Genomic DNA, 23,988 nt, shown 5'->3' with positions numbered 1-23,988 from the left:
AGAGAGAGAGAGAGAGAGAGACGCCTGCATGTGTTTGTGACAAACCCTTCTCTCTCTCTCTCTCTCTCTCTCTCTTTTTCCATATAAATAATCATCGCTGGGCTCAGGATATGGTGGTCGGGCCATGTTTCCTAATGAAGGAGACCATCTCCAACGCCTCTTTCTTCTTCCTCCCCGTCTGCCCTCCCCCCCCCAGCCTTGTCCTATCCACCCCCCCCCCCCCCGCAACCCCCACCCCTCAACCCCCTCCTATCCCCCCCCCCAACCCCCGCCCCTTCCCCTCTGTCACCCTCCAAGCCTCTTCTCGATCTCTGGGGGAGGTAGTAGGCTAGAGCCCCTGGCTTGTGCAATTAAAACCGCCAGCTGATTAGATTAGACACAGGGGCTACACAGCCACGCCGCTGCCCCTACGTGATTCAAATACTCGGCTCACTTGACACCGGTCGATATCAACACCTCTCAACCCCCTTACACCCCTCTCCCCCCACCCCTAACCTTCCACCCCCTCCGTTTCTACTCCCACCCACCCTCCAACTCTGATCCCTTTTCTTTCCTCCTATCACTCCTCCATTTGCCCCCTTTCCCTTCCCTATCCACCCACCCGCACCCTCCTCCCCTTTCTTTGTTCCCTCCTTCCCTCCTTCCCTCCCTCCCTCCTTCCTTCCTTCCTTCCTTCCTCCCTCTCGCTCTTGTCAAAGCTCGGCTCACAAAAGCCGCTTTTATGAAGCAGGCATGCCCGCCAGTTTGGTTTTTGTTGTCGGGGAGTGAGGGGTTAAGGAGGGACTTGGGGGTGTGTGTGTGTGTGGGGGGGGGGGGGGGGGGGGGGGGGGGGGGGGGAAGAGGGATGTCCCTCCCCCCCCTCCCCCACTCTTTCTTTCTCTCTCTGGGTTTTTTTGTTTGGGTGGTAGTGGGGTGATTTAGGTTGGAGAAAGGGGGTGGGGGATAGGGGTTGGGGGGAGAAGGAGATGGCGTTTATCCTCCCCCCCTCTCCTCCCTCCCTCCTCCCTCTTCCTCCTTCCTTCTGTTCCACCACCATCATCTGCTTTTTGCTAGGCTTCTTGGTTCTCTTTTAGCCTTGCTGTGCGTGCGTTGTATTGTTGGTTGATACTGGCTTGTGTTTCGTGGCTCGCTTTCGTCTTGTTCGTTTTTTTTTATTTTATTATTATTTTTTTTTTACAACTTCTTCTCCTTCTTCTTCTTCTCCTCCCCGTCTCTCTTGCTGGTTAATACTGGCTTGTGGGATTCCTAGGTGACTTTCTTCTTCTTCTTCTTGTTCATCTTGTTCTTAATCTTCTTCTTCTTCTCCTCTGTTCTCTGCCTCTCTTTCTCTCTCTTGCTGGTTGATAATGGCTTCTCCTTGCGTCTCCTCTGTTTCTTCTGCTCCCTATCTCCTCCTCTCTCCCCCCCGACCCCCCTCCATCTCTCTCTCTCTTTCTTGTTGGTTGATAATATAGTTAGTTACTGGTCTGTTTGTGTTCGTGGCTTGCTTTCTACTGTCTCTTTGTCTCGGTCTCGGTCTCTTCTCGCTTGTTTCTTCAACTCTCCTTCCTTTCTTCCTACTCCTTCCTTCTCCTGTGTGTGTGTATGCACGCTCACGTACACTACTGATACCAGGTTTTGGAGTGGGGAGCGAAGTTTTCACTTCAGGCAATTTTCTCTCTCTCTCTCTCTGTCTGTCTCTCTCTCTCTAGGTCCTGTGGGTAACGGTTTGTGTTTGAGCTTTGTCGGGTCAAGTATTTTCTTGGTAGGGAAGGGACGGGAAGATTGTACTGAGTGTGAAAATGCTCTCCTTTTTTTTTTTTTTTTTTTTTTTAAATGTCCTTGAAGAAAGAAGTTTGGTTGGAAAGTATGAGACAGATTACTGCGTTATTTTGTTGTTGTTGTTGTTGTTGTTATAGAATAGGAATATGTGTTTAAAAAAAAACCCTGTTTCAAATTATTATTATTATTATAATTATTATCATTATTATCTTGTAGTCGTCATCATCTTTCCTCTTTGGTAACTTAGACTTGGTATTCCAAGATGGATACATGTGCATTCATTTTTGGACAGGTTCCATGCTGCCTGATAAAAAAAAAAATCTTCGCTGGGCAATGATTAATTCGCTGTATGAGAGCCATTCTGATTGTTAAATAAATACACCCCTAACGTATTAGTGTGTTTTGTAGGGGTCTTAACACAAGCTTTTTTCAAACAACACAAATATAAAGAAGAAAAACATTCTTTCAACCAATAACCCAACTTTGGCCAACTTAGACCAACTTAGTGTTGAATAAAATATAAAGAGAGTGACGAGAAGAAAATAAAACGAACGTACGAACGAACAGATCACCGCCTGGAGCATTTTCGTTATCGCAAAACCCACCACCACCACTAACATCAACATCAACAAACATACGAACGAACAGAATAGAGGCTGGAGCGTTTTCGTTAACACGAAAACACACTACTACCACCACCACCACCACCAGAGACTGGAAAATTATGAACGTTCGCACGAACGAACTGAAGCGTTTTCGTTATCGCAGCAACCACCACCACCCACACCACCCACCACCTTCCCCACCCCCGTTGCTTTGTGGTCCTGAGGGCGGGTTGTGGACCATGTGTTATCCATACACTAATCTCGCCAGCTCCGTGGGGCCCTGTAGGGGGTGTGTGTGTGGCAGTGTTAGTGGGAGAGAGATAGAGAGAGAGAGAGAGAGAGTGGATGTATGTGTGGCGGTGGTAGTAGTCGTGTCAGAGAGAGAGAGGGTGTGTGTGTGTGTGTGTGTGTGTTAAGATGGTAGTTGTGGAGGAGAGAGAAACACAGAGAAAGAGAGGCTGTCTGTGTGGCGGCAGTAGTAGTCGTGTCAGAGAGAGAGAGGGTGTGTGTGTGTGTGTGTGTGTGTGTGTGTGTGTTAAGATGGTAGTTGTGGAGGAGAGAGAAACACAGAGAAAGAGAGGCTGTCTGTGTGGCGGCAGTAGTAGTCATGTTAGAGAGAGAGAGGGTGTGTATGTGTGTGTGTGTGTGTGTGTGTGTGTGTGTGTGTGTGTGTGTGTTAAGATGGTAGTTGTGGAAGAGAGAGAAACACAGAGAAAGAGAGGCTCTCTGTGTGGCAGTGGTAGTTGTGGTCGTGTTAGACACAGAGAGAGAGGGTGTGTGTGTGTGTGTGTGTGTGTGTGTGTGTGAAGGTGGAAGTAGTGGTGGAGAGAGAGACACACAAAGAGAGAGGAGAGAGGATATCTGTGTGGCGGTGGTAGTTGTAGTTGTGGAAGAGAGAGAGGATGTGTGTGTGTGTGTGTGTGTGTGTGTGTGTGTGTGTGTGTGAAGGCGGTAGTAGTGGAGGAGAGAGAGAGACCACGAAACGATCGATACAATCAGTTGTGGAAGAGAGAGAGGATGTGTGTGTGTGTGTGTGTGTGTGTGTGTGTGTGTGTGTGTGTGTGTGTGTGCGTGTGTGTGTGTGTGTGTGAAGGTGGTGGTCGTGGAGGAGAGAGAGAAAGAGAGAGAGAGAGAGAGAGAGAGAGAGAGAGAGATCACGAAACGATCGATACAATCAGCTCCCTTGCTGTTTGGTGGTGGTAGTAAAGGAGGAGGAAGGTAGAAAGAGTTAAAATCTTTTTTCTTTCTGTTTTTTTTTCTTTGCTTTTTTTCTCTCTCCTCCCCTCCCTCTTTCTCTCTGATCAAACACCAGGAAGCCTGCGTACTTAATCTTCTTGCGTAATTAGCAAAGCTGAAAGAATTGGCCCGAGTAAACTTGCCAGACTGTGTGGAGGGTGGGAGGAGGAGGAGGAGGAGAGTGGAAGAGTTGGGTGGAAGTTGGAAGTATGCGGAGGAGGGGTGGGAGTAGAGCAGGGTGGGGGTGAGGGGGTGCGCTTGGGCAAAATGCAAGAGGGGGGGTGAGGAGGGTGGAGAAGGGGAGGAAGGTGAACTTGGTGCTGGTGCAACAGGGGTGGAAGGGGGGGGGGGGGGGAGGGCTTGCTGTATCCCACGGGCACCCAGTATTTTGTCGCTGTTTTTGTTGCAGGGATCAGTTGGCGAAAAGGCCAAGAGGTGGTGTAGGTGACGCTTCAACGGAGGTGTAGTAGTAGGGGTAGGGAGGACGGAAATGGGGGACTAGGGGTGGGGGGTGGGGGGTGGGAGGAGGGGGTGGAGGTTGACGTGGTGGAAGAGGGGAGAAGGAGGAGAGGGGTTTGGTTGGTAATGGCAATGAAATCTAGCCAGCTAGCGCCCTTCGGTGTAAAAGAGAGAGAGAGAGAGAGGGGGGTTTTAGGCACTGACAAGACCGACCGCTTGATCAAAAAGCTCAGAGAAGTGGGCGGAGCTTGAAGCTCTGCTTTCGTTTATCGTTCGTCGAGATTGACAGGCTGAGAGGGTGGGGTGGGAGGTTCGAGGGAAGGCAGAGAGAGAGAGAGAGAGAGATAGAGAGAGGGGAGTGGGTGGGTGGGGTGGTGTAGGGTTGGGTAGTGGGCAGCATTAGCCGAGCGCTACAAGTCAATTAGGACGCACATGAACTATTTCACATCCGATTGCCTCGGGGATTAGATAAAGGGGCATCGGGCTCACAAGCAGTGGTTGGTTGGTGGTGGCTACGCTTCGCCAAGACAAGAGACAGGGAAGGGAGAGAGAGAGAGAGAGAGGGAGAGAGAGGGAGAGACAGAAAGAAGGAGGGAGGGGGAGAGACAGAGGAGGGTGGGGCAAGAAGGATGGTGGTGGTGGTGGTGATGGGCGGAGTCCAGACTCTCTCTGTGTGTGGCAAGTACAAGAGTGAAAGGTGGGAGTGGGGAAGGGGAGGAGAGGTTGGGGGTAGGGGACAGGAGGAGGGGGGAGTCAATGGTGATCCCAAAAGCGGGGTGGGGGCGGGGGTGGGGATGGGTTATAGGGGGGGGGGGGGGAGGGAAGGGGAGGGTCGGAAGATTAGACGAGAGCCCAGTAGTGGTGGTGTGGGATGGGAGAAGACGAAGAATAGAAGGAGGAGGAGGAGGGGAGCTTAGGGTGGCGGTGTAGTAGTAGTAGTAGTAGTAGTGGGCCACACCACCACTTCTCCCTTTCCTTCCCTTCTCCGCCCACACCCCCTACCCAGCTCCCCCACGCCCCCTTCCTTTCCCCCCCTCTCTGCCCTCACCCCTAGACCCCTTCATCTCTGTCAGCGATAAGAGCCGCTCATTTTCCGCGCATGGAATGGGGAGGGGGAGAGGAGGAATGGTGGGAAGGGTGCGGGTGGGCGGAGAGGGGAGAGAGGAGAGGGGGAGGGCTGAGTGAGGGAGAAGGACGATGAGAGTGGGGAGGAGGGTGGTGGCGTGGTGTAGTATGGTTGGTGGTGGTGAAGGAGGGCTGTATGGATCGGGAGAGTGGTGCGTGTATTTGCGGGACGGTGGAGGTGGGGGCTGGGTGGTGATGGCGGTGCTGGGGGGGGGGAAGGCAGGCGGGGAGTGGGTGGGGGGAACTGGGGTTGGGTGGGGGGGGGGGGTTTGTAGAGAAGGGAGAGGAGGAGAAAGAGAGGGGAAATGGTGGGCGCAGATGGTGGCAAAGGGGAGGTAGGGAGGGGTGGGGTGGGGTTGTGGGGGTGAGGAGTGAGGAGAGATCACAGTGGAGGGAAGGAAGGAGAAGGTAAAACGGGGGAGGGAGATGGTTGTTGTTGTTGGAGGAGGAGGGAGGAGGTTGAGGAGAGGGTGGTAGTGGTGGTGGGAGGGGGGGGGGGTGAGGGGGTGCGGGGGTGGGAGGATGGGGGTTCTGGCTGTGCTGTGTGTGTGTGTGTGTGTGTGTGTGTGTGTGGCGGAAATGAGAGAGAGAGCCCTTGTTCCTTTGCCGACAAGAAGGCCCGTGGAAGAAGAACGACTGTTCAGTTCAGTACTGAAGCCGTTCACAGCGTGGACGCGCTTTCTCGCTCTTCTCATGTTGTTGTGAGTGAATGGTGGTGGTGTGTTTTACCAAAAGACGTTTTTGGGGTTGTTGTTTTGTCTCTCCTCTCTTCGTGTTTTATTATCACTGGAAACAGCATTGGAAATGTCCGGATTACGCTGGAACTGTGTGTATATTTTTTATTTTATTTTATTGTTGTTGTATTTGTGCTTTTTCAGTTTTTAGCTTTGTATCACTGTCTCGTGTATGATTGTCACTTGCCCTTGATAAAAGTGAAATGGTTTCAGTAAAAAAAAAAAATTGTATTACAATTTGTCACTTATTGTTGCTACTACACCCCCATCCCATTCTTTAGCTTTGGAATCTTCCTAGCGAAATATATGGTTGTATGTAAAAAAAAGTTTGTTGTTTTTCGAGGAGTGTGAATATTTGTGATGGGTATCTTTATTATTATTATTATCCAGGGTGGACCTGTGTATCCTCATTCTGTTGTAGTCATTATGAACAACTAAAAAAAAAAAAAAAAAAAAAATCATCATTCTGTTGAGTTGTGATTGAGCAGTTTGGAATTCATGTAATATAATAGCTGTGTATTTTACTTTTCATTTATATCATGTTGGTTTTATTTTTTTAATTTCACCAAGGTGTGGATATCAATAGTTAAGTTCTATGACCTTTTTCGTCTTCTATGGTAATTTGAGAAGAAGAAGAAGAGAAAGAAGAAGAAGAGAAAGAAGACAACAACAAAGAAGAAGAAAAAAAGACCTCAGCAATTTTAAGCTATTTGCCTTCAGTTTTATGTATTTACAGATTATTTTGATAATTAATATCTGTGATCATATGAAAAGCAAAAAAAAAAAAAGAAATTTCATTATGCTCAGTCTTTGTTTTAAAATTACAAATACCCTCAGGGTTTTTTTTTTTTTTTTCGAGTATGTGTTTGTGTTGATGTGATGTGTATCGATGTTACATGCGTAAATATTTATTATATGATTTATCTGTACTTTGTTTTCTATGTACTTGTCCAAACTTTGGAGACGAACAACTGAAAAAAAAGGGCAAATTACCCCTGTCACATGTACTTTTAAGCTGATGACAAAGTGCCAAAGTGTCGCAAATCTCTTGTTAGTTTATGTTGTTTCAATTTTGTTTTGTTTTTGTTTGTTTGCTGTTGTTGTTTGTTTGCTTTTTTTTGGGGGGGAGGGGAGGTGTTGGGGGGGGGGGGTTGTTTTTTTTCCCCGTTCTGTTCCATTTCATCTATTTTGCACCATTTTGTGCTGATTTGTACGTACGATGTCACCAGAGTTTTTCAGCTAATGACATTAAACATTTCAGTGTTCAGTGTTCTCTATCTCGCCCCCCCCCCCTCCCCCCCAAACCCGCCCCCACGGCCCCCCCCCCCCCCCCCTTTCCCACTAAGCTGCTTATCAGCGCTTTGCGTTTCAGTCTGGTCTACGTTTCCGTCGGGGGGGCTTTCCTTTCCTTTTTCCTACAGTGTACAGTGTATGTAACCTCTCTCTCTATACAACCCCCCCCTCACTACCTCTCTTCTTTCAGATCCTCCCGGCGTCAGTCTGGCAGCGGATTTCCCAAGACAGTCTGCCTCTTACTTGTGGAAGGAGAAGGACTTGGAGAAGGACGCGAAGAAAGTGGAGGAGGACAAAAACTGAGTTGAATCAGGACGATAAAGAAAGAAAAGAAGTGGAGAGGGAGAAAAAAAAAACGACAGGAAAAAAAAAAGAAGGAACAAAGCTCCGAGAACTCGTGGATCCACGATAGCTCAGTGGGTCGTGGAGGACCGTGAGTTGGGTGAGTGTTGTGTCTGTGGTGTGGTGTGTGTGTGTGCCCGTGTGAAGCGTGCGACTATACTCCCAACACGGGCCTCGCTCACACACACACACACGCGCGCACGCACGCACGCACGCACTCACACACGCAGAACAAGTGTCAGTGGGTGGGTGGTGTGATGAGGAAGACGGTGCTGGTGGTGGTGGTGGTGACGGTGGTGGAGGAGGGAGTGCCTTCCACTTCGACGGGAGAGGTGGTGGTGGTGTGAAATAGGCAAGCTGTCAGTCAGCCACGGCGGCCTGGTGGGAAGGAAGGTGGTGGTGGTGGAGGAACAGGAGGAAGGAAGGAGGTGGTACTTGGTGGTGGTGGTGGTGGTGACGGCGGCGGAGTGGTGGAGAGGTGGTGGCAGGCGGAAGGGGGAGGTGGCTCTCTCTCTCTCTCTCGCTATCTCGCTCTGTCAGTGTGTGTGGAGTGGTGGAGTTCAGGCAGGATACACTCAGTCGGTCCTGAGTGGGGGGACTTGGTGAGTAGTGGTGGAAGTGTTGTGCTGTGTGAACTCGGGAGCCCGTGGTTCCCCCCCCTCGCTCCCCCCACCCCCTCCTCCACACACAACCCCAACCGACGTGCTGTTCTCAACATGGAGTATCGGTTCCCACATGAAAAACCTCGTTTCGGGGAGGACCCGAATTGTGCCTATCATTATTATTATTTTCATCATCATCGATGTGGGTGGATGTTAGCCTAGTGGGACCCTCTTTCTTCTTCCCCCTTCCTTCTTCTCCTCCTCCTCCCCCTTTCCCCCTTCCTCCTCTACCCCCCTTGAGGGTCTCTCGTGGCGCTGTGTGGAAGAGAAGATGAGCAACGTGTCCCACATCTCAACTGTGGATAGAGGCCTCAAGATGAAAATTAAGCGGACCAAGGTCGGACCGAACAGTGGCAAAAGCGACTCGAGCAAGCAGCAGCCTGAGGCGGCCCAGAACAAGGGAGACTCGGCTGGTGGTGGTGGTGGTAGTGGTGGTGGTGGAGGGAGTACCGCTCAGGGTCACCCCTCCACGGCATCTTCGGGAGTACCCTCCGTCAATGGAGTACCGTCTTCGGGGAGTACTGGTGGAGGAGTATCCGCGGAGTCCAAGACCCCAGGCAGTGCCGGGAGCAGCACCCCGACCAAAGTCGGGGCCTCGGGGCTGGCCCAGGCGGAACTGTGCGGCAAGGACAAGTCGCCCAAGGTGAAGGCTCAGTTCACCAAGAAGGACAAGAACAAGGACAAGAGCGGGGGGGCCTTGTCCAAGTCCCAGGGCGGTGGGGATTCGAACCTGGGGTCCCTGTCCAACGGGAATAACAACAACAGCGGCTCTGGTGCGGGGAGCAGTGGCTCCTCGGGTGGGAGCAGCAGCAGTAACAGCGGGGGCGCGGGCAGTGGTGGTGGCGGTGGTGGGCTGCACATGGGTGTGGCGAACGGTCTGGACATGTACCCACAGATCACCATGGAGCCCCGGGTGGCCGTGGAGGCTGTGTCCGTGAAGCGGGAGATGGTGAGGGGTCCAGTTCTGGACGACCCTTACGAGTTCAATGCCAAGGTGGAGGACGGACTGTGTCTGCCGCCCAAAAAGCTCAAAACAGAAACCAAGGTCAGCAGAATGAATATTGCGTCCCCCATTCCCATTGTGTGTGTGTGTGTGTGTGTGTCGCTTTTGGTGTGTTGGCTTGTGTTATTAATCTATGTATGGATTGTACTTATCCTGTGTAGACCTTGTGTGCTGTGTTTTCATCTCACCCAGGCTGTGTGTGTGTGTGTCAATATATTTGATTATAATCTGTTCCAAGCATTGGACTATGGTTAAAAAAACAACAACCACCCTTCAATGCCCAATGGGTGATTGAATTGTAATCAGTTCCAAGCGTTGGACTATGGTTCAGAAATCCCTGCAATTGCCAGTGGGTAGTCGTCTCCTCTTAAACTGAAGGATGGAGCTCTTTTCTGTCTCCCAGTTCAATGTATGTGCAGACTGGCTGGTGCCTCAATCCTGTTCTTCCTGTACATATGCATGCAGAAAATCATGTACTATAAGGCTTCTGTGATCCATGTCAGTGTTCTGTTGGTTATGGATATGTACAATTGTACACATACCCAGCACATTAATAACCATCCCTGAAAATGGACTATGGCTGCCTAAATCAAGAAATGGTGGGATCAAAATGGACTTGCATGGTCATAATTTTGTAAATGTGTGGTGGATTCTAAAACGTGTGACCTGTTTACATGTAAAAACTGGGTGTGGCTTTATTTGTGTGGTGTGTTTTGCCCTGTGTATTTTGTATACATGTGTGTACGTAAAATGGTTATGACGTTTCATTACTGCTTGGGCAGTTGAGACTAGTGGGTGGGTGTTCATATTCAGGTGGACAGTTTTTTTTTACTCTTTGTTTTCAAAGGGATCAAAAGTTACATAGGATGTTCGTGGCAATCTTTAATCTGTGTGTGTGTGTGTGTGTGTGTGTGTGTGTGTGTGTGTGCCACATGTGGTTGTAGTCATAATGAAAAAGAAAGTAACAAAAAAGCAAACAAAAAAACCAACATAAATAAAACATGCGTATATCAGGATTTTTTCTTCTTCTCAGATTGGTAAAATGCAGCAAAGTAATAAAAAGACAAGAAAAAGATGATGCGATGGTAAAGTGTCGTGTAAAAAAAACAAAACAAAACAAAACAAAAACAAAAAAACAAGAAGAAGAACAAAGCAAAACAAAGTTGGACAAAGAGGTTGCTAAAAGTAAAACTATCAAAACCAGCGCCTTTCCATCATCATTGTCTCTTCTGACACCTTTCCGCTTTCAAAATTTGACTCTCTAGTTTAATGTCTTCTGTCTTTGTGTGGTCTTGAACCGTACCTCTCCCCCTCCCACCCACACACCCTTTGCCCTTTCCCTCCCCACTCCCACAGACTAGAGACTTCACGCCGTGCTTAATGGTGCGGAACGCCCACAACGGGGCGTCACCTGCAACACCTCTAGTCGCCCCACCCCCACACCCCACCCCTCTCCCGACCTCAACATATCCATCAACCATTCATCTCCCTCTCTCCACAGTCTATAAACCCCTCCCCCACCACCCCACCCCACGCCACCTCTTCCCCTGCCCTCATCCACCCCCCCGCCCCCAACCTCCCCACCAACCCCCTTCCCTTTTCAGTAGTCAGTAAGTCTCCCAAGAGCTTCAGTCAGCCGTGACTGGTGATTGTTTTCAAACCGTCTTTTCCACCAGCGTTCACTAGGGAGAGGGGGGAGGCCAATGGCTATGGGTGCGTGGTTTCCGTCTCGTTAGAGGCTGTTATTATAAACCCCTCCATCTATTGTATATGCCAGGTGAAGAGAAGAGGTGGGGGAGGGGGGCAGAACGCTGGAAGAGGGAACGAAAAAAAAAAGGGTGGGGGGGAGGGGGAGGGGGGGGGGGGGATTGGGTGTGGGGGAGGAGTTGAGGGGTGGGTAGAGAGAGGTGGCGGCGGGCGGCTGGGTGGTGGGGGAGTGGTAGCGGAGGGTGTATGTCTTCGCGTCTGCTTGTTTCTTTGTTCTCGAGGCTTTTGTCGTTGCCCTTTCTTTCTTCCACGTCTTGTCTGCTGAGAGAGGAAAGGGGAGTAGGTATAGCGCGCAGCGCTGTAGATCAATGTGACAAACCGCGCTTTTCTGTACAGCACTTTTTTTTTTATTTTTTTTAATGTTTCCCCTAGACGGCTCTGGCCTGTGTGTTTGCATAGCTGTTTCACTTTATTGACAATTATGTCGACAGGAGTGTTGGAGCGGGAAAGGGGGTGGGGTGGGGGGTGGGAGAGATGGGGTAGGTTGTTTCATTGACGTACCGATCTGCTGCAGATAGATGACTTTTTAACGACCTCGTGTTGCAACTCTCTCTCTCTCTCTCTGTGTGTATGTGTGTGTGTGTTCTTCTCTGCCCAACACTTCTTTTCTTCTGTTGTTTATGAACATTTATTAAGTAACAGTGATTTTTAGAACATTCTCTGAAATACCAATCTAGAGGAAGAGGGGGTGGGGTGGGGGTGTTTTGTTTTTGAGAGAGAGAGAGAGAGAGAGAGAGAGAGAGAGATTTTCTTAGGTTCGTTCTCATGAGGTAAATGAATGAGCATGCGCGATTTTTTCCATGCGCACACGCAAGAAGTTTCTATCGAAGAATGATTAGGAAAAATTTTCTTAGTCTTTTTGTGGAATATTTATTGATCTATTAAGTCGCTACAGTAGAATTTCATTTGTATCTATTAGATTCTCACTGGTTATTGCTATGCATAGAAGTGTCGAATCAACTGGACAAAAGTACTGTGAAAGTCTTGACCTTCAGGGCGAAGATGGTCTGGTCACATGTCCAATTCGATCCCACAATGCTTCAAACCCGTTCCCGGAGGATCATTTCCGGTAAGCCGCCATTTTTGAGAACGTGATGTTGAACTTCTCTGTTCATTCCGTCCATAAGTACAGTTGAGTAAAGGTGACTTTGTATTTCCCATCTTGAGTACATCGATGTTTAAACCAGTGTGAGAATGATCGCCAAGTTCCAAGGAATAACGAAGTAGAGACGCGGAACTGACGTGATATCTTGTGTGAAATGTTGGTGTCGGAAAATCTTTTGGTAGTTGCAGTTCTTGAACTGGACTTGAGGCCTGTGAAGGCCTGTTCGTCGTTCATTTAGATACAGTATACCAGCACGCGTGGCCTGTTGATAGCATACAGGATCATAAATTGTGACTTGCTTGTGACTTGATTTTTCTTGAGGCTTTAACTCAGTTTTAGAACTTCTAATCTGGGGAAGGAAAACGGCAATGCTATTATTGTATTGTATTATTCAGTTCAAGTGGAGCTGTTTTCCGATTATGAATTGATAAGAATTTTAGAGCAATTGCTGTCACTCAAGTGTATCGTGGCCATCTGCGTCTGTGTACCATTTATCTTTTTTTTTTTTTTTTTTTAAACAACTTTTACAAGTGACGAGTGAGACTGATGGTTATTTGTTTCAGCAGAAGGTCTTCCGAAAGATTATCACATTCATCAATGCAGAGAGAGTCAGAGGTACAGTCTTTATGTGCACCCAGGGTAGGTGTCATCTGGTGTTTTCATTGAGATGGCTTGAAGCTGAAAACCTCAGCATGGTCTTCAAAATAGATGGATGCCAACAGACTGAAACTTAAAACATGTAAACAAAGTCTGAGTTCATTGGAGCATGTACAAAAAAAAGGCAGAATAGTGTTAGGACCGGTTTGCAATGGTCAAAAGGCACCAGTTGACAAAGGTGAGTTAGTAGAGGGGAATAGGGTGGGTGGCTGTTAAATTTAAAGGGAGACTTGGTTTGAACGAGCAAAGGAGTGGAACTTGGAAGAGACTGATGCAACATTGGCGACAGTTCGAGATGGAGAACAGCATTTACACCTGTTTACACAGACCATACACAATATTGGTTTGGTACAAATTAAGTACCAGCTAGTGTTTAAACTGTGGCAAAATGCTTATCAGTGAGGGTTGTTTGAGTTTTTTTGTTTTGTTTAGATATTCATTTACTTTTTTTTCTCTCAAGGCCTCACTAAGCATGTTGGGTGACACTGCTGGTCAGGCATCTGCTTAGCAGATGTGGTGTAGATGGATTTGTTCGAAAGCAGTGATGCCTCCTTGAGCTACTGTTACTGTTTGAGTTAGGATAATAACTTTTGATAGAGGTAAACAAGATTACTTTAAGATTCTGAAAATTTTTCTAAAATTTCCGCCCTCCAAGACTCCCCCAAATTCATTGCACATGCATTGAATGAGCGATGCAAGCATGTATGCTGCACACCAAGTCTCTTCCTAGTTTATCAATTCTCACTGCATCTCCAGGTCTCGAACTCAACAATTTCGAAGACAAAGCATTGCATTATCAATGGCTATACGCTTTTCTTCTTCCTCTTCAGTCTGCTCCTTGCTAGTGTGCTGTTCATGAAAAAGGAGCAGCCACCTTGTTAGATGTAATGGCTTCAGTTAAAAGCTTTGACATCTTGCCATACCGACTGCAGTATTGATTTCACGGTTTTCCAAAGCCACTCTCTTTGCTACAGCTGTTGTGTGGTAGTAGTGGGATGGTTATGTGCTGGTGCATTTAAAAAGAAATTGATTCAAGTAATTGTTGACTTTTTCTTGTGTGCTTTTTACTTGTTGTGTGTTCTTTGTTTTTGTTTGGTTTCTCAAGATCTTGTTCACGGAAATGAGTCAATTGTTTAGACACTAAACATATACAAACATACTGCACAGAAGATAAAAATGTTGGAGGTGATGTTGCAGTGCATCCAGCCTTGGAACCTGTCAGTGTTAGATATTGACAGGAGGGGGATTTAATGTGTTTTCATGCCTTGTTGGAGTTGTCCTCTTTTTCTGTGAGATTTGGGTTGTGTGGGGAAGGTTATGATTGCTGCTCATCCGTTTTACAGACAGTAGATCCGGAAAAGTAATACTGATTGGTGATCCTGAAATTACACAGGTGCAGAGAATTTGTAATTGAACTAAATCCTCGACTGACAATATTTTTCCAGGTCGACACTGCATCCTCGCCTGCGCATGTTCCCTCGCATCAGGATGCATCAACAGAGACCTGCTCGATAGGAGTAAACACAGAGTCAGAGTTTCTGGGACCCTGTGAGCCAGGCACAAGTGTCACACTCCAAGGCATTGTTTGGCAGGAACAGACAGACACAGGTGAGTTTGGAATAGTCAGTGTTAGGCGTTTATGTTGATCATGAAAAAGAAAAAAAAGAAAAAAAAGTTTTTCGGGGTGGGGGTTGGTAGGGCGATGTGGGTGGGGGAGGATGGATCTACAGACCTTAACAAAACTGAAGCTTAAGTTTTTGAAATATCCATGTATGGTTTCACAAGCTATGACAGATCCCAGTCACATGATATAATGAAAATAAAGCAACACAATGACAAGTGGGAGCTTACGGATTACACCATCAGCTGTGGCTAATGCACAGAAGACGTACTACTTTTTATTTACAAAATGACTGTTACAGAAGATACTGGTATTACAAAGTACATGTGAGCATGAATATTATGAAATTGAGCGAAGGAAATGAATGACATAATGGAAAAGGAAATCTTGTGGGCATCGTCAGTGAAGTCTGCATTTTTGTTTTTCTTTTTGGGATTGAGGGTAAGGTGGCCTATAATGGAAAAGGAAATCTTGTGGGCATCGTTAGTGAAGTCTGCATTTTTTTTTTTCTTTTTGGGATTGAGGGTAAGGTGGCCAGAAGAAAAGGTAGAGAAGTAGCCTTAGTAGGTTGAGAAGAACATCTCTTTTATAAAGAAAGAAAAATACAGAAAAAACATTTATGTTTGCGTACTCATACATGTATTCAAAAGATACTCTGGCATTCATGCATGCTCATTATCTGTCTGCAGTATCTTGCTGTCAGTTTCTATCTGTTGGTCTGTCTCAACGGTCATTGATTTCAGGTAAAATATGAATAATGAGAATTGTAGAATGACAAGGTTTTGAAGTGTCTTAATTTTGTTTCTTTCTTTATATGAATGTTTTATTATTAATTTGTTTCTTCTTGGCTGTGCAGGATTATTGGTTGTGAATGTAACGTGGCGGGACAAGACGTATGTTGGAACTTTGCTGGATGCTACAAAAAACGAGTGGGCACCACCAAGGTGGGTGTCTGTTATTGTCACAGTGTACTTCAGTATCTGGCTGTGTTTGAGATTTGCTCTGGGCCCACTGTGATCATCACTGTTTTCAGTTTTGAATTTTGATGGAAAAATGAGACGCACGGTATGTTTTTTTCTATGAAAATCAGTTTTTGACTCCAGCATTTTTAATTTCAGTGTGGAATGCATAAGATATAGTTACAAAAAAAAAAAAAAAAAAAAGAGAAAAGTTTTATTTATGTCTGTCAGTTCATTGATTTTCACAGAGGGCTGCCACTGAGGTCAGATGAGAAGTGTGACGCAGACTTCAGTGATCTTTCTGTGTTTGTTTACATGTGTGTGTGTGTGTGACATTGCCTCTGTTTTCTGTCTGGAAATGATAAGGCCCTAGTTAAACAGGGAGGGGGGGAGGAAGTTGTTATGAAGTCCTGCTCAGTCATAGTTGATTGGCTGACTCTGGTAAGGGATTGCTGAAATATAGATTAAGAAAAAAAATTAAAGTGCACATTACCTATGGAATACTGTACACACACATGCAACACATCATGCATGCTTGTACTAGTTGTACGCATGCACGATCCTTAACCTAACACACTTGTCTGTCTGTAAATGCGCACTTGTGCCTGCGCACGTCTGGACATGTTGACACAGTGTATTCTCATTCTTTACAAGTCTTTCTGTACTACCACCTACTTGAGAATCTCTTTCCTGTAAAACCTATAGAGCCTGAAGAGGGAAACAGTAACAGTGCTTGGACTGTGACTAGGGTTGGGAGGTATGTCTGCAGTCCTGTGCTTGAGCATTGAGATGAGGTTGACAAGAGACACCAGGCCAGCTCAAGTGGGTCGGAAGTGAACCATTATGTGACTCATGGCATGCCCATGCATATTCAAAACACTACTCTTGTTCTGTATCACACACTACATGGTGTGTTAGAATTTAATGGTAATAGTCGTGTGGTTAAATTCAGATTGTCAAGTGTCTGTTTGTGTGTATTGTGTTGTGAACAAAATAAAAGTACAGTATTTTACAGCTAGATAGGCAAACTGTGAAACCATGCACTAGATGTTCTCATTAATAACAGAAAAATGCTCCAGACGTTAGATAGAAAGATTTGCTTTTATTTTTAAAAGATAAGTACACTAAATGGCTTAGAAATTGTTTGCTTGAAAAAGCTAATATTGGCCTTCAGATTGCTCCCTGGACCACAAAGATTTGGTTTTCAGTGCATCTCTGTCGATGCTAGTTGTTACATTATGCGCAAATTTTCTTTCTATTGATTGATGGATTTGAGCTCAGGGAATTAGAAGTTGAAAAACCTGACTATTTGCACAACCTCATTTACCAGAGTTGTTGGCGCATGTTTGTGAAGGCAAGCCTAATCAGGTTCAGGTTCAAAGCCTGTCATTAATGATTTAAGAATGGAGAAGGGGAGGGAGTAGTGGAGCATTTGGTGCTGATGGATTTTTTTTTTTTTTTTTTTTTCTAGCTGAGCAGCATGCACTGTGTTCTTGCACTTAAGTTCACCTTGCTCAACTGGACTTAGATTTTCAACAACAAAACCAAAGAAAGAAAGAAAGAAAAAAGGCAAGAAAGAAGAAATACCACTCATTGTTAAGGCATATGGAATAAACCTGGTTGACCAACTTCATTTCTCTTGACGTGATAGATTAGGTTTTAGGTATGAAAATGTTGTAATCATTTGTGCAGGTGATGTAGCATCTTTTGTGGCAGAACAATTATTTGTACATTATGCACAGGCATCACTCATTTGTCTTTTTGTTTTTATTACTTTGGATATTAGTATACATTAATTTATTTGTGTGTATGAATGGATGTGTGTGCAGCTGTGTTTGTACACATTTTAATCATTATTTTTAAGAACTACAAACAGCATTATTGCATACAAAAACCAGACCCTCCCCCCGAAAAAAAACAAACAACAACACATCTTGTCTATTGTTTTATCATTCTTTTAATTCAAACAAACAAAAATAATATGAAGTGTAAAGGCGCTGTTGCAGAATGAAATTACGAAAAAGATGATTTGGCCCCCGAGCAGGAAAATGCTAAAAATGTTCAGCCACATGGCTTCACAGTGGAGGGAGGAGACCTGAGGCCCCATCCAGAAGAGATTCTTCTGCATCAATAAATATGTGTACAAAACCACAAACACAACAAAAACAAGGCCATTCCAGCATGACAGAAATGAGATAGGAGAAGGTGTGGTGTGGGGGGTGGGTGGGGGGACGTGCGGGGAGCAAAGAAGGAAAAGGGAGAGGAAGATTGAAGTGGGAATTGGTATTTAACGTGTGACTGAAAGAGGGAGAGAGAGAGAGAGAGGCAGCCATGGGGAGAGAGAGAGAGATGCAGTTTAATGTGCATTCTCTGAAAGTGTGAGCCTTGTGGCATTAGCGACCGTGGAAATGGCAGGAAAGAGAGAGAATGCTACATTGAAAAAACAGAAGGCTGTGGATAAAAAGGAGACTGCAGCCTGTGGGCCTGCGTGCTGAGAGAAGCTTTTGATGGGGAAGGGGGTGAAATGGGTGGGGGGGGGGGGGGGTAGCAGGAAGGGGGAGGAGGAATGAAGTTATGGCAGGGGGGTGGGGGGGGGGTGGGGCTGGAGGGAGAGATGAGAGCAAGAAGGATGGATGGGGTAAGGAGGGTAGAGGGCTTGTGAGAAGATTGAAGAAATCAATACCCTTATGTCAACCTGGGCTGATTGAGAGGGGGGGAAGAAGGGAGCTGGGGCTTTGACACTCATCTGTTGCGTGAGTGGAATTTGTGATTAATGGGTCTGCAGTGGGATTGTTGGGCGATGAGGAGGGATTATGTATGAGCTAGCTCCCCCCACCCTTCCCTTTATTCTCTTCTGTCTTCTCTTATTTTGTTCCTATTTTAAAGAAAACTTAACTCTCTGTCTCTCTCTCTTCTCAGTCTCTGTACACCAGGATGATTCAGTGTCTTGCAGTTTTTTTCATCGCTAGGCCAGAGTTTGTGTGTGTGCATGCGTGCTTCCTTTCCCTAAGTTGATGAAATATCTCTGGTGTTAGAAAAGGAGTATTTACCTACAAAACATGATGGCAATCACAATGTAGATAAGGCCTTAAATTCTTTCTTTCTGTGTGAAACAGAACATATCTGTTTCTCTGCCGTTAACACCAGCACCAAAAATTATGCAGTGCTCACACTCTGTGTGCACATACACACACAAACAGGAACACTCATTTATTTTCTTCTAATACAGTTTCTCATGAGTGTGAACACATACAAAACTCAATTTAAGTTTTCTCCTCTCTGTAGACAGTAGAGTAATAAAAGCTGGTATATAATTAACCCAAACCCAGCACAATAATGTGAATCGGGTAAAAGAGAAAAGATAAACCGGCTGTGTTTTGGTCTAATGGTTGTTTCATAGATATGTCTTCATGTCTTATCAAAGCTTTTTTCCCCCCTTGCCTCTGGTTTTGCGTTACAAGGCTCGTTAACTGTGCTCTTGACATTTAGCAACTAGACTGGGGAGAGAGAGAGAGAGAGAGAGAGAGAGTTGTATGGAAAAGCCAGTGTTGGGAACTGGCTTGCCACGCAAAGCTTCAATACAGCAGCACAAAGCCGCCCTTGAGAGAGATTACAACAACGGCTTGCCTGCCTTTGCTTGCCAGTCGGTTGGGCACTGTGCCAACCTGGGCATAACAAAAATAAACCGACACATGGAACAGCCTTGTCTGGTGTGTGTAGAATGTGTGTGTGTGAGTGTTAGGGGAGGTGGGTGGGGGAGGGGTTGTGTGAGTGTTAGGGGACCGGAGGGGGTGAGTGTAGGGGAGGGGATAGGGACAGGAAAAAAAAAAAAAAAGGGGTGGGGAGGGGGCTGGGGGGTGGGGGGGGGGGGGGGGGGGGGGGGGGGAGACCTAACCAAACCAGCCACAGTGTGTGTGTGTGTGTATTTGTGTGTACTGGTGTGTGTGAAGAGTGATAGATCAAAAAACAGATATGGGGTGGAAGAGGAGGGTGGTAGGCTGGGAAGGGGGGGGGGGGGGGTTGGGGGAGGGAAGGTGAATAGAAAGGGACAGTGTTTGACTGGGAAGTACAAGTTTGTAATATAGGCAGTTTAGCACTGAATGAGAGAGTTTAACACTCTAACTTGCCTTCATATATTTTCAGGAATGGGTTTCAAATTGTGTAGTTCTATGTGGATGAACTTAATTGAGATTACAGTTATTGTGTTGTTCATTGAAATGTGCCTTTGTAGTTCAGAAACCTTCAGCAGCAACAACAAAAAAGTTTAAAACCAAGTTTTTTCATCAAATTTTCTTCAAATTCGATTTTTTGTGACAGAGAGATGGAAGTAATGTTGATTGACTTTTCTAGGTTTTGGGGTAACCACTGGCAGTGTCAGTATCATAATGACAACCATGTCGGCAGGAAAGTAAGGTTTTCCATTTCAGGAAGTAATTCTGTGACTGTTTTCTGCTTGATATTGAAATTTGTAAATTAACATTGCTTTGAAACCTCTTCTTTCTCTTTCACTATTTCAGTCTGTGTATGTATCGTGTGTGTGTGTGTGTGTGTGTGTGTGTGTGTGTGACAGTGCTTGTGCACATGTGTGTACTGTATGACTGAGTGAGCTTGCATGCAACTAAACTGTAACTTATGCGCATGGCTGCTATGCCTGCCATACCTTCTTCTTTAGTGATTGGCTCTGTGTGTGTGTGGAGTAACTTAATTGTCCACCTTCGGGCATCAGATTAAACCCTCAAATTTTAATGTGGATGGAGACAAACCCTTTACCTTGAAACTGAGAACTAGGCTTAGACCAGTCTATGAAAAAAATAAGATAACATGAAGGTGGAGTCCTGAAAGAGGGGTGGAGAAGGGGAAAGGTTGTGTGTGTAGGGGTGATGTCTCGGTTGGATTAGATTTTAATGTGAAGGGGAAGTTGGTTGGTATGGGAGAGAGGTCGGTTGTTGCCTTTTGGGGATGGAAGTGGAAGTTGGGCACAAGAAAGCCGTGTGATGTTTGTTTTATGGCTGTCACTCTCACAAGTCAAACTGGCAGGTAGCGGAATGCTGGTAATGTCAGCCAGCTCTTGCTTGGGCCAGGGAAGTTCCTGGGAGAACTCTAAACCTCTCTGGCCTCTAGAGCCCTGGAAGCAGTGCTAATTACATACCTGCCTTTTCTCTGTCTGTGCTGGTAAGGTTACATAGTTTGTAGCCAGCTTCCCCTGATGCTTTTCTTTTTTTTTTTTGCCCAGTTTGTGCCTCTAGCAGTTCAGACTTATTTTCTGCTGCACAAGAAACAGGCCCTTCGTTTTGTTCAATATTTTTTTGGGGGGGCTTGCGAGTTTTAGTAGAGGTGTTCTTGTTTATTTTTATTTTGATGAAATTCCACAGCAGTGCACCAGCAACACAGAATTTAAACTGACTGCACAAAGTTTTGTGTGAATGAAGGTTAGCTATGAGCAAAATTCAGTGCAAATCGGTTTATTAAAAAACAACAACAAAAAAACAAAACAAAACAAAACAAACGAAAAACCAACCCCCAAAAACAGAAATAAAGAAAAAGCAAACAGATATTAGTAAATAGTCTGACTGACTTGCGAAAGATTGCTTGATTTATGCTGAACAACTGGGTTGAAACTTTTTTGTTTGTTTTTGTTGTTTCGTGAAATGATTCCAGGAAAAAATCACTTGGTAATGCTGAATAGTGGTATTGGGGGGGAATGCTGCTTATTTGACAGACAGATTGATTTGGAAAAGATAATCTCTTCCTTGAATGCATGTGGACAAGGAAGGTAATTTCACTAGAACAGAAGGGAGTGGGAGCTAGAAAGATAATAGAATTATTAAGAGGTTGAGGTAGGGGGAGTCTTGGTAGCAGCAGACAACCCTCTCCCATCCACACTTATGTACAACTTGGGTTGAAAGGAAGCTTTCAAGGGTAGAAGTAGTAGAGGACAAAAAGGGACCTGGGGAGAGAGGGTGGTGTGGGGTGGGTGGATGTGGGGAGCTGTGTGGACTATTAGGAAGGCACAGGTGAGGTAGGCGAAAGAAGTGGGGAAAACATTCACAGCATACCTGAGCCGCCTTGCCTGCTATCAATCAGCCCCTGGTGCTGCTACCCTGTATGTACCCACACATCCTTCCCCGTCCCCCCTCCTCACACCACCTCCACCCCTCTTCCCTTTGCCTTCTGAACTCCCCTTGAGGGGGTGGGGTACTTACCAGCTAGCCCTCGATCATTCAATTATGTTCAGCACTGGGGCTTCATGCCAGTGAGTCATTTTGCCCCCACACCCCCACCCCCCACCCCACCTCCTTTCCTTTTTGCACCTGCACAGAGAAAAAAACAAAGATGGAAAACACACCTCAACAAAATAAAGTGTTTTCTAAGCAAACAAGACAAGACAAAGGGTTCTTGTTAGTGATCTTAAATCGAAAGCAGCGAAGTAAATGGCAAATATTAGTCTGAGTGACGCACAGAAATAGTCAAACCAGTGAATGTATTTTACCCATGAATATTCAGAGGCAGAATGAACGCAAATGACTTGTGTTCTGTGCAGTTTATAAATAGGATTTTTTTTTATGCAAAACCGCTTGCCACAAATAGCTATGATTTAAAAACTTGTTTTCAAAAGCAGATATTGACTACAGAACTGCACCCCTGAATAATAAGACTGTGGCCTTGTATGCCCTTTTGTGGGGTGTGTATACCACATATGTGCATTTGTGTGTGTGTGTCCATACGCAAAGACAACAACCAAAAAAAAACAACAAAAAAACAAAAACAAACCAGAACAGAAAAAATCGACAACAAAAAAACACTCACAAAAAAAAGAGTTACTGAACTTAAAAAAAAAATGACAATCAGTCATGATTCATCGATCGTTTTGTTTACCATATCATTTATGTTTGTGTTCAGGTAATGTGCAGTATAAAAAGTCAGATAGAAAACCTTTATGTAGGTTTTTTCTATGCAGTGATAGTGTGTGCACATGTGTGTGCAAGACCTACTGTGTAATACAGCGAGATCTCCATCTGTTAAAAGTAAAAACTATATTACTTGGCCATTTTAAGAGGGTTTTTTTTTTTTAATATGGTAAGTGCTTTTGCTGTTTGTCAAAAGAAGCAAATTCATTGAAGACACTTGTGAAACTTGCCATCGCGATTCACATTCTTCATTCTTTTAACACTGGCATTTTGAGGCAGTATTCTGATTTTTGCAAGTTGTCAACTGAAAGTTCAGAAGTGTATAATTTTTGTGTGAGAGGAACTGTCAGTATCTTGAAATAGTGCTTGAATGACAAGAATTCATAACTGGTAGTACTAAAATAAAACAAACACACTGCAGATAAAAGGACACTCCTGTGTGTGTGTGTGTGTGTGTGTGTGATTTTTTTTCTCACATCAGCAAATAGCTATGCACATTTGAAGGTATGTGTGTGTGTATACATGTGTGTGTGCAAGTGAACGAGAATGAAATTTGAATCACTATGTTTGCATACTTAATTTTTTTGAGAATTTATTATGTGGACACTGTATTTGTGTATTCTCTGTGTGTGTGTGTCCTTAAAAATGAAATGATAAATTGTAAAACTTAGTTTTGGATGTTTCATTGTTGCTTCTAGATGTCCAGTCTTTGCGTGGGGCTGAAACCTCCATGGAGAAAATAATCTTGAGTCATAGCAAAACACTGGCAATTTAACAGTCACAAATTGACAAATATAGAGCAAAATGAGGTTGAGAATGGTGGATTTGAAACACTGATTTTATTGTCACTTGAGTCAACCAGTTAACAGCTAAATGGGAAAATAGGTTAAAACCTAAAAAGCAAAACAACGCTGCTGTTTTCTTCACTAGGCCAGAAATCTGACTGAAGAAAACAGCATGTTTCTCAGATTAGTTTTTACCACATTCTGATTCATGCCCAACTTTCAATTTAATCATTAACAACAGACTGACAGGAAGGGAAGGGGAGGGGGAGGGGAGGCTGACCCTCCCTCTCTCTGTCCTCCCACTTTGCCAGCATCTGCTGACAGATTAATTATTTTTTATGAGCCCAGCTAAAGCACGGGGGAGGATAAAAGAGCACTGTATTTTAGCTGTAAACTTCCCACACAATTTTTCCTCCCAAGGTGCTATTAAATTGCATCCCTGGAGGACGCTTCAGCTTTCAGGGTGATAGACATAAGGAACTGAGTGAGGGGCAGGGGAGAGAGAGGAAAGGTTTGCCTTTGGATCTAAAAACAGATGGGTGGTGAGTGGAGGTTTCAGAGAGGGTTGGGGTGGAGGAGGGAGAGAGAGCATGAAGTTCATTGACTTTGTTAAATCAGCTCTTTGAAACAGCGAGAGAAGTTCTGGTTCCATTGATTTGTTTTGGGGGTCAGATTTCATAATCAGGTACCATTGAACTTTTTTAAGATCATGTAAATCTGATTTTTTGTTATTTGTTGTTGTTTTTTGTTTGTTTATTTGCATTCCTGTTTTCCCCAGCTTAGGGGTGCATGAAGTTAAGTGATTGCTGTGATCATTTTATTTTTTTTGTCTTTTTTGAAAATGAGTTATGAACAGGTGTCTAGGATTCTTTTTCTTTCTTTTTTAATTGTCAGTTATTAAAAAGTGTACACCTGCTGTGAGTGCAGAGCAGACTGGATGGTATTGAACAGTAATGCAAACATGTA

At 45.2% G+C, this 23,988-nt stretch overlaps 1 protein-coding gene across 2 annotated transcripts in view; it reads left to right on the top strand.

The window, feature by feature from the left end:
- The first annotated feature begins 5,805 nt into the window (after positions 1 to 5,805).
- Positions 5,806 to 23,988, top strand: part of LOC143297445 (uncharacterized) — a 41,347-nt gene continuing 23,164 nt past the window's right edge. For both annotated transcript variants that reach the window (XM_076609817.1, XM_076609816.1), the window contains exons 1-4: positions 5,806 to 6,012; positions 7,404 to 9,262; positions 14,195 to 14,357; positions 15,227 to 15,314. In XM_076609817.1, the coding sequence (XP_076465932.1) occupies positions 8,489 to 9,262; positions 14,195 to 14,357; positions 15,227 to 15,314 (1,025 nt within the window). In that variant the 5' untranslated portion in view covers positions 5,806 to 6,012; positions 7,404 to 8,488. The remainder of the gene's footprint in view (positions 6,013 to 7,403; positions 9,263 to 14,194; positions 14,358 to 15,226; positions 15,315 to 23,988) is intronic.

This window comes from Babylonia areolata, chromosome 22 (assembly GCF_041734735.1).
Source record: "Babylonia areolata isolate BAREFJ2019XMU chromosome 22, ASM4173473v1, whole genome shotgun sequence".
NCBI lineage: Eukaryota > Metazoa > Mollusca > Gastropoda > Neogastropoda > Buccinidae > Babylonia > Babylonia areolata.
This window is presented reverse-complemented; position numbering and strand designations above follow the sequence as displayed.